The following is a 10,282-nucleotide window of genomic DNA, read 5'->3' as shown; positions in this document are numbered from 1 at the left end:
GTATCTTCTTATAATATTAAATAAAAATTCATATTAATACAATTTTATGATCATTTGTAACTTATTATGACAAAAAAATAATCTATTGATCACAAAATTTTCAGAGTGGGGATCTTCAAATTTCTAATAATTTATAGACGTTTTGAAAAATTCAAAATATAACATATAAGAAAAAATATAAATGTTTTTATTATATATTTAATGTGATTTTTAAATATATTTTAATAATATAAAATTAAAAAAAGAACTAAGATACAAAAATTGTTATCAAATATTTATTATTCATAATAATTAATTTTCACATATACGTTAATCATATTAGGTAATTTCGTAGCTTTTATTTAAGGAAAGTGCAAAAAAAATTTTGGTACGTTATTTATCAATTCGATAGTTAGTTTTATAAAAAGTGTAATATAAGTTAAGATGGACCAACCTATTTTTCTAAGAATAGTATATTTTGTATAGTTATTTATTAAATAAGAATTTATAATCATACGGTTCTATGATCATTCATATCGTTTTATAACAAAATATTTAAATCATCGATAACAAAATTTTCAATCTGAAATCTTTAATAATTTTATAATTTATAAATGTTCTTGAAAATTCATTGAAAGTTTTAATATTAAAATATTTATGTAATCTTATGGTATATATGTTTAATCTATATATATATTTATTTATTATTAAATGATATTTTTTACTCATATGGTTTTAAAATCATGTGTATCTTCTTATAATAAAAATGTTAAACCATTGATCATTAATTTTTAACATAATAATTTTAATAGTTTTAGTCATTTATTGTCGTTTTTAAAAATTCAAAATATAACATATACGAAAAAATCTAAATTTTATTTTTATAGCTAATTTGATTGTTTAATTTATTTTAATAATATAAAATTAAACAAAAAATGATGGAGGAGATATAAATTGTTATCAAATCTTTATTATTAAAAGCATTAATTGTCATATATATATTAGTCATTTATGGTAATTCCGTAGGTTTTATTTAAGAAAAGAAAATAACATATCATATCATTATATCATATAGTTTGACCAACTTATGTATCTAATAACATATAAAAATCGAATGTGGACCTACTTATTTTTCAATTGAATGTAATTGACTACCTAATTGAGTGCCACCTATGCATTGGGGCCTCTTTTAATTAATACAAAATTGAGGTTACATCTTTTCAAATGTTCCTCAATTAATATATAGGGGATTCACAATCTTTTAACCTTAACGTTTCGATTGACGAGTAAGAGTATTAGATTTGATCATTTATGGTTTATCTAAAGTCAAAGGGTGATTACACCGAGTTTAAATTTACATATAAAAGTATTCTTATGAGACTGTTACATAAAGAATATGATAAAAAACGACTCACTTCTTCATGAGGAGAATAACAGTGTGAGCTGCAATGCTTCTGTTTTCTCCAAGGCTATCAACTTTCTCATGGGTTTTAGCTTTTACGTTCACAACAGAAGGATCTGCACCAAGAAGCTTGGAGAGATTGGATCGTATTGTCTCTTTGTGTGGACTTATCTTCGGTCTCTGTAGAATCAATGTGGCGTCTAGGTTTCCTATCTCGTACCCTGCCTCGTCCATGAGTCTCACCTGACACATAAAGACAAACAAAACCTCGTTTCAAGCTCAATGAACTCCATCCTTTTTCATGACACATTTTTTCCGCTAAAAAATACGCAAATCTCATTCCATCAACAAATTAAAAGTGAACAACACTCAAAGTTTATAGCTTGATTTACATTAGCAAGAATGCAATCAACATCATTCACAGTAACTAATAAAAAAATAAAAGTAAATACAAGAAAGAAACTGTAAAGTTTCAAACTAGAGCAGCGATACTTGGAATTAATCATATATGTAAGAGTACAAGAACCCTTCTATAATTCATCATTCTATACACTTAAGAACATAATTTAAGAACCTGAGTTATGCCAAGATAGGAACTCATGTAGCACGGTAAGATTCTATATAGCTTAAGTGATCACTAAACGTTTAAAGCCTATTCTTTCCTTCACAATCAACAACACCTCGTTTACTTTCTACGAGAAAGTACGAAAGCTTACAGCTTCTTTGATAAAGACAGAGGATGCAGCTCCTTTCCACTTAGGATCAGAGTCAGGGAAGATCTGACCTATATCAGGAAGCCCTAACGCTCCCAAGATCGCATCCACTACACAATGAAGCAACACATCCCCTGCACACAAAACCACCCCAACATCACCAACAAAGCTCAATTTATCTAATTCAAAAGGTCAAAACTTTTACCATCGGAGTGAGCTTCGCAGCCTCTATCGTGAGGGATATCAATCCCGCCTATTATCAGAGGGTACCCTGGCTCTAATCTATGCAGATCGAACCCGTGACCTACTCGAAACGGAAGCGTTCTCACTGGTTTCTTCACTGGCTCAGTGACGTCGACGGCGGAAGAGGCAGCCGAAGCTGAGACAGAAGAATGATGGGATAAAGAGAGAGACTTTAACCTCCGTGTAGAGAAACCATGAACGCTGTTCGGCGCCGCCGCCGGTGGGAGAAGGAAGGGCTTTTTGGTAATTTGAGAGTGAAACAAAGAAGAAGATAGCTGAGTCGAAGTAGCCATAGCCATCTCTCTCTCTCCTCAGTCAACCAGCCACAACATTTCACTTTATTTTTATTTTAAATAATAAATAAATACTTTAAGCTGGGCTTTTGAATTGGGCCTATATTCATAGCCCATTTAAATTTTGATTAGATCTCTACCGTCGATCGAGTCGTCTGTTTACAAAAGACCGCGTCGTAGAGTATAATTGCTAATCACTTCTTCTTCTTCCGCTTTAGGTTTTCTTCAAACTCGCTCTCTTTCTCCGAGCTCCAACGAAACGGCGACCGACTGTCTGCCAAGAGAAGATGGCGGCGCCGGAAGCTCCAGTCAAGTACGTCGGAATCCTAAAGGAATCCGCCGCTTTCCGCCTAATGAAATCAATGGTCAGTTAAATTTTGCAAAGCGTAGAGATTTCAACACAAAGATGTAACTGTTATTTGTGTGTAAAGGGATGGGAAGAAGGAGAAGGACTAGGTAAAGATAAGCAAGGGATCAAAGGCTATGTCCGAGTCAAGAACAAGCAAGACACAACTGGTTCGTTTAAATTTGTGGAATTTAGATTTAATGTAACTGAAAATAGAGCATATAAGTAATATGGCTAAATATTTTTTCACATGGGGGAGCAGGTGTTGGTGTTGATAAGCCGAATCCATGGGCATTTGATACTACTCAGTTCGATAACATTCTCAAGAAGTTGAAAGTGGTTAGTGTTTCTTTTTTTTTTCTTCTGGTGTCTTTGAAAAAATGGAAGTGATTTCAATTTCTTTTGTGTTATTTGCAGCAAGCAGCTCCTAGCAAGAAAGACGATGGTAAAAGTCTACTTCGTTTTAACTTTACTCATTTTTAAATCATTTCACTCTAGTTAGCCTGATGACTTGGTGTTTCTGTGGTATGTAACAGCTTCGGACAAGGAAACTGAAAGTGAAGACGAAGCTGCCGAATCTGAGCCTGCCGTGTCCAAGGTTGCGAAAGTTACTCGTCCACAAGGAAGGTTGTTTCATCTTTTTCTTTTCTTATATATATCTCTTTAGAAATTCTCTGTCGCATTGTGTTTGAGTGTTTCCTTTTTGTTATGTAATTAGGTATAAACGTAGAGAGAAGGGGAAGCTTGTCAATTCTTACTCTTCTAAAGATCTTGAAGGAATACTTGTAAGATTCTCTTTCCAATTCGTTCGCTCTCCTTGTTTGATCCGATTAGGGCCAAGATTCATGTCGATTAGCATTTCTATATGGGTTCTACATGTTATTGGAATTTTCTCTGCTGTTACCATTATTTAAACATTATGAAAGTAATAGTCGAACCTGAGCTAATGCGTTTTGTAGGTTAAGCGAACTGAGGAGCCTTCTCCTGTGATTTGCGACATAGCCGCCGATGCTATGGAGATTGAAATTATATCTGACGACCAACATGCTAGTGTTAAAGGTGATTAGACTGTTCTGAAAACTTGAAATACTGTGACTTAATTTTGGTTATATCCTTTGAGCTGAAACTGTGTGGATCTTTTGGACTGAAACAGAACCGAAAATTGAAGAACCTTCTTCTGATTGGTGGGGATTTGAATCCGGGTTTGTCTCGGGTGGTCTTCTTGGAGCTAAGCCTGGCAAAAAGAAATCATCCAAGTCTAACGAGAGAAAAATGTTTTGTGAGGACGATCAAGAGAATCTTTACAACATGGTTCAGGTACGTCTCTGTCTTGCTATCTTTGAAAACATGTTTTGTGTATATGATATCTTAATGCTGTGAAATTATGTCTGCAGGATAAAGCCACAGCTGGAAAACAAGGACTTGGTATCAAAGACCGTCCAAAGAAGATAGCTGGTGTTCGTTACCAAGGGAAGAAAACATCTTTTGATAACAGTGATGATGATGATGATGATAATGATGATGAAGAGGAAGAAGAAGAGAGTGAAGAGGATGATGACAAGGACTCTGTTATCGAAAATTCTCTCCCAGCAAAAAGGAAGCGAGAAGAGAGTGAAGAAGAAGAAGACAACAAGGACTCTGTTATTGAAAACTCTCTCCCAGCAAAAAGGAAGCGTGATGAAATCATTGAACCCAAAATCAAGTTGAAGAACCTATGCAAGCAGATTCTTAAAAAGGTTTGCTGTCAATTTACTTTGAACAGTCAATCGTCTTCTTCTATAACCTCTCTCTCACACATCTTACATTTTTAGGTCGCTGATAGTAGCGGATCAATGAAGCTGAAACAGCTTAAATCTATGATTGATGAACAAGCACCATCAATTCTCTCAGAGTTCTCTTCAAGGAAAGATGCTATTGCTTACTTGAAACTTAAGGTAATACTAATATTTGCTCATCTTATGTCAAATCTATCTTGTTACTTCTTGTGCCGACTCCTTCACTGAGCTGTGAAATTCATCTAATGTGAGATACAGTATACGTAATGGTAGCGTTAGTACACCTACTCATTTTTATTATAGTTTTTCTCAGTTTTACTATAGAATCTTCAGTTTTTTTTACTGATGTTGGACTTGACATCTCTTTGTTGCAGCTGGAGCGAAGTGAGAAGTTTATTGTGGAGGGAAAGAAAATCAGTCTCGTATCAAAAAGGAAGTGAGTGAGGACAAATATCATTACACCTGCCTGCGTAGGAAAGTGGAGATTAGGGCAAGTTTTGTTACTAATCAACATCAGATGTATAACAAGTATCATCCTTTAATTTTTTTTTTTTTGATGTGTTTTGATAATCTATTAATACTTATATGAGAGTTATGCATACAAACTCCACAATAATCTCTTTTATTAAAGAACATATAGAATACATGATGTATTTCAACATGTCTATACAGAGCTTCAATTTCGGTTCTCTTATAATGAGTCAGAGATGAATTGCGCGTGATGTTTTTAACTTGACTGACAGGGCTGGTCCTGAGAATTTGGAGGCTTGAAAAAAATGAAAAATGGGGGCCTATATATTACATCACAAAAGTATCCCAAAAACAAATTCATAAGCATAGTTTCATATATAAAGTACTAAATCAGTGACAAAACATTAGTTTCCATACACAAAAAAAAACAAATGAACCGATAGTTTACATCTTCTGAAGAATTGGCTTGATCATCATATTTATAATTATAGTAGCAGAATTTTGAATACCTTTCATGACTTATGGCGAGATTTTGCTTCTGATATAAGCAGACACAAGCAATTGACAAAATAATAATGAAATTGTGTTTTTGGTTTGCAGGTTAAGACAGGGAAAGGAAAAAAACCTAAGAAAATAAGAAGTGCAAGTGTCCAGGACAAAAAAAAAGAAAAGAGAAACACGTTAGTCAGAAAAATTTGTTAACTTTGTGAATTTTAATTCTTTTTGATTTATTGGGCTATTGCATTAATGTATTCTTTGGCTCATTCAAATGGATTTTGGTTGTTTAAACCAACGCGATATTGCCAAATATGTGTGTGATCTCATTTAAAAAATAATAATTATATAATGTATATTAGATTTTTTCTTCTAAATGGGGATCTTTGAAAAATAGAGGCCAAAGACAAATGTTTCAATGGGTTTGGTCCAGGGCCGGCCCTGTTGACTGATCTACGACAACATTACATATAAGAGTTTTTACTAACTAAAACCTTCAACTAAAGATAAATCGTAAAAAAAATCTTCAACTAAAAGTTCTGTGAAATTAACCCTCAACTTTAGTTCCGTTAACATATGTTACCCTCCGTCTAAAAAACTGTGACAGAGGATATCATACATTAATGGTTTAGAAGTTGAGGGTTTATAATGTTGAAAACTTAGTTGAGGGATTTTTTTACGATTCAAAAATAGTTAAGGGGTTTTATCATTAAAAGTGATTAAATATTTTAAAATATTTATTATCATTTATACATTGTTTTAGATTAATTTATAAGCCTTTAAAACTAATTTATAACTTTCAATACATTAATTTATTATAAAATTAATTTATGCATCCTAAATTAATAATTTTAAACATTACTTACAGTTTAATATAACTTCAAAATATTATATTATTTGATATTTGACAATAGTGATATAAGAAAAATTTTGTGTTTATATTATCATTGTCAAATATCAAATAATTTAAAGTTTCTAAGTTATATTAAGTCTTACAAATTGTGGAAGATAATTCATACATGAAATCAATATTTCTATTTAGAGTTAGGACACATTTTTTCCTATTTTCATGATTTTTGACATCTGGCTCATACTTTCCCCTATCCCAAAAAATAATGCATGATTATTTTTATTCTAATCCGTTATATTTTTGTTTTTTTTCTTGATCAATAAAATAATATATTTGATATATTACTTTTGAGTTATTGTATTACTTTATGTTTCAGTAGTATCATAATGTTAGATTATTTTATCCTAAAAATAGCAAAAATTGTAAGAACTTACAAAATAATTGTAAATCCATATTAATCATATGTAAAAGTATTAAATGTTTATGAAGATTTATAAATCGGTTATAAAGTAGTTTTAAAGGCTTATAAATCAAATCTAAAACAATATATAGATGATAATAAAGGCTTAAAATTTAAAGGCTTATAAATTAGTTTTAAAGGTTTATAAATCAATCTAAAAAATTTATAAATGATAATAAATATTTTAAAATAATTAATGACTTTTAGTGATAAAATCCCTCAACTATTTTTGAATCGTAAAAAAAACTTTCAACTAAGTTTTCAATATTATAAACCGTCAACTTATAAACCGTTAATGTATATAACCCTCCGTCACATTTTTTTTAGACGGAGTATAGCATAAATCAACAGAATTAAAGTTGAAGGTTTATTTCACGGAATTTTTAGAGGTTTTTTTTTATGATTCATCTTAGTTGAGGGTTTTAATTACTAAAACCCTACATATAATCACAAACTGTGCTTTTAGACTGTATGTCGTATCAATCAGAGGAAACCGACATGCATCCGGTATATAATCTAAAGTTTTTGCTGTGGTTAAATTTAATATGCATAATCCAAACTTGTAAAATTGATTGCGCTTGTATCTATTCTGCAATATAAAACGTGAAGCTACATATATATAAGTAAATATATGTAGCAGTGATTTTTTTTTTTGAGATCAAGTGAATTTCAGTTGATCTAAGATATACATATTGATGTATGTGTAGCAATAAGTTGAACCGAAATTTTGCGAAGACACAAGTTAAAACGCTAGATCTATTAACATTTGTTGACAAAAAAAGATCTATTAACATTTGATTTATTATATGAACCAGGGTCGTCTAACAGCACGCACAAGTAGAACGGTCGAATAGGGTCCTGAAATATAAAAATAAAAAATTAAAGGATTTTTCAAAATATATAGATAACTTATGGTAAGAAACTTTAAAATTTTAGATATAATGCTAAATTTAGAACTTATAATTAAAAAAATTCAGATAAAATTATTAAATTTTAAAATTACTTGATAAAATGTGCGATTAAAAAATTTTTTGAACAGGACCTAAAATTAATTTGAGACGGCTTTGATATGAACTATTATGAGAAGCTTCCACGTGCGTGCAGTAGTTTTCCTAGTGTTTTTTTCTTTTATTTATGCTAATTTATTTTTATTTTTATATATTCGATTCCTAACAACTACAACCACGATAATCTGCTTAAGTTCGTTTATCCATATTTAATGTCCCAACACTTTAAGCGAGTTCATCATGTCTAGTACTAGTTTGATAAACCTAAACTATATATTTCATATATGAAATAAACTTTAGTATATATGTATTTAACCAAAAAAACAAGCTTAGTATATATATATATATTATATATATGTCAGTTCCTATATATAAATTTCAGAACGCATAAACGATACCAAAAAGGGAATGTGAATCTATATACATGCTATATCCAAAAGGACAAAGAAGCCATTACAAAACATTCCCTTTGTCATGGGAAGACATCAACAAGAACGTTGACCACTAGCATATATAAGCGGATGTGTTTGATTGGTTTTTATGAGACACACGTTAAAACTTTGATATAGTAATCAATTTATACCACTATTTATCAAAGTTGCTTTATGTTCCTTTTTCTTAATACAGATATATACTATTTAACTTTCCGCTAATTAATTTGGTATATTACATACATTATAGGGTAATATATGAATCCAAATAATAATATTGATCAAAAGCTTTGCTAAGGCAGTTGAACAAAAAGTTAGGTGAATATAGTTGGCCTCGATGTTATATACCCTTTTACTCTCATTCTTCTTCTTTCTTCCCTACAAATATCCTTATCACCTTTCTTCTTCTCTTCTCCTTCTTCTTGATATCCCCAAACATATACATAAACAAACTTACATATAGCGTGAGAAAGAGATAAATCTAGATAGAGGAAGCTTCAAAAACAAATGGAAGGGATAGACAACACACACTCGATGTTAACACTAGAAGAAGGCGAAAACAACCCTTTTTCTTCTTTTGACGACAAACAGTTAATGATGATGATGGTTCCTTCCTTAATGTTTTCCGGCGATATGGGCACATCTTCTTGTTCTCCAGCGAGTTTTCATATGTCTTCTCAGCCAGAGAACTTTCAAGGCGGAGGAGGAGGAGAGGCGATGGAGATGGAAGGATTAAATGATCACAATAATAAAGGGAAAGGCAAGAGATCGTCGGCCTTGCAGAGAATTGCGTTTCATACGAGGAGCGATGATGATGTTCTTGATGATGGTTATCGGTGGAGAAAATACGGTCAAAAATCTGTCAAAAACAATGCTCATCCCAGGTTCTTCTTTTAATTACATCTAAATATATATACATTTATGACGTGTTTAAAAACATATTTGACATCTTAAAAGTAGATTTCGAAATAGACCAAAGATAATATATTCACACACACTTGGTCACGTGTCTATCTTGGTTGGAAACATTAGCTTAACAACCTATAACGATCGAATTCAAATTGTGTTAGTCCGGTTGATTTAGGCTAGGTTACTGCTCGTGTCTTTGAACTAGAGTGTTATGTATAGGCTTTATCCCCAGCAAAACAGATTGATTCAAACCTTTTGTATAGGTTTTATTTTTAAAAAGTATATGTAGGAATGAGTTTTAAAAATTCAAAAACTTAGCAGATAACATATATATTTCACTATACCTAAAAAACAGCATAACATATAGAATAACCTGGCATGGTAGCTTCGTAGCTAACAATATCATATAGGTAACAGATTTATTATTCATTTGTGTTTGCTACGTAATAAATTGCAGGAGCTATTACAGATGCACGTACCATACATGCAACGTGAAGAAACAAGTGCAAAGATTGGCAAAAGATCCAAAAGTTGTCGTAACAACCTACGAAGGTGTTCACAATCATCCTTGTGAGAAGCTAATGGAGACTCTTAGTCCTCTCCTTCGGCAACTTCAGTTCCTCACCAGAGTTTCTGATTTGTAAATATAATTTAGTTGTGTAATTATGTATATTAATCATGATTTCATCACTCCATTGACAAAACCAATCCCTTGACCCCAATCGATTTCCCAATAGAAATGTATAAAACAAATCTTAAATTATAGGATTTTCATGTTTATTGGGATGGTATTTGTTTGTTTTTTTCTTTGTTCTTTCCTTGCTGTGTAGTATTTATCGAAGACTGAATAAAGCGGCTTAACGAAACAATTTTAAGAATATAAATTTTAATCTATAAGACTCATCATA

At 31.5% G+C, this 10,282-nt stretch overlaps 3 protein-coding genes and 1 long non-coding RNA gene across 5 annotated transcripts in view; 2 read left to right on the top strand and 2 right to left on the bottom strand.

The window, feature by feature from the left end:
* Positions 1–10,282, bottom strand: part of LOC117128056 — a 36,934-nt gene that overhangs the window by 7,671 nt on the left and 18,981 nt on the right. The window lies entirely within an intron of this gene.
* LOC103838115 (2-C-methyl-D-erythritol 2,4-cyclodiphosphate synthase, chloroplastic) lies at positions 1,259–2,680 on the bottom strand. Its single transcript, XM_009114540.3, has 3 exons — positions 2,300–2,680; positions 2,098–2,228; positions 1,259–1,624 (listed from the first exon to the last, which is right to left on the bottom strand). The coding sequence occupies exons 1-3, from the start codon at positions 2,634–2,636 to the stop codon at positions 1,391–1,393; spliced, it is 702 nt and encodes a 233-aa protein (XP_009112788.2). The 5' UTR covers positions 2,637–2,680; the 3' UTR covers positions 1,259–1,390.
* On the top strand, positions 2,763–5,441 carry LOC103838116 (nucleolin). 2 transcript variants are annotated; one of them, XM_009114543.3, is made up of 12 exons: positions 2,763–2,995; positions 3,062–3,146; positions 3,239–3,315; positions 3,394–3,421; positions 3,513–3,603; positions 3,695–3,761; positions 3,936–4,035; positions 4,130–4,293; positions 4,371–4,538; positions 4,611–4,712; positions 4,788–4,910; positions 5,126–5,441. In XM_009114543.3, exons 1-12 carry the CDS (start codon positions 2,918–2,920, stop codon positions 5,189–5,191), a joined length of 1,149 nt encoding a protein of 382 aa, XP_009112791.1. In that variant the 5' UTR covers positions 2,763–2,917; the 3' UTR covers positions 5,192–5,441. The 2 variants fall into 2 exon arrangements, with proteins under 2 accessions (XP_009112791.1, XP_009112789.1); XM_009114541.3 differs by having other exon boundaries at positions 4,371–4,712.
* Positions 5,682–10,243, top strand: LOC103838117 (probable WRKY transcription factor 56). The gene is made up of 2 exons (XM_009114544.2): positions 5,682–9,349; positions 9,832–10,243. The coding sequence occupies exons 1-2, from the start codon at positions 8,973–8,975 to the stop codon at positions 10,016–10,018; spliced, it is 564 nt and encodes a 187-aa protein (XP_009112792.1). The 5' UTR covers positions 5,682–8,972; the 3' UTR covers positions 10,019–10,243.

Source organism: Brassica rapa, chromosome A09, assembly GCF_000309985.2.
Source record: "Brassica rapa cultivar Chiifu-401-42 chromosome A09, CAAS_Brap_v3.01, whole genome shotgun sequence".
Lineage (NCBI taxonomy): Eukaryota > Viridiplantae > Streptophyta > Magnoliopsida > Brassicales > Brassicaceae > Brassica > Brassica rapa.
The sequence above is the reverse complement of the archived record's forward strand: the minus strand, read 5'-3'. Positions and strand labels throughout refer to the sequence as shown.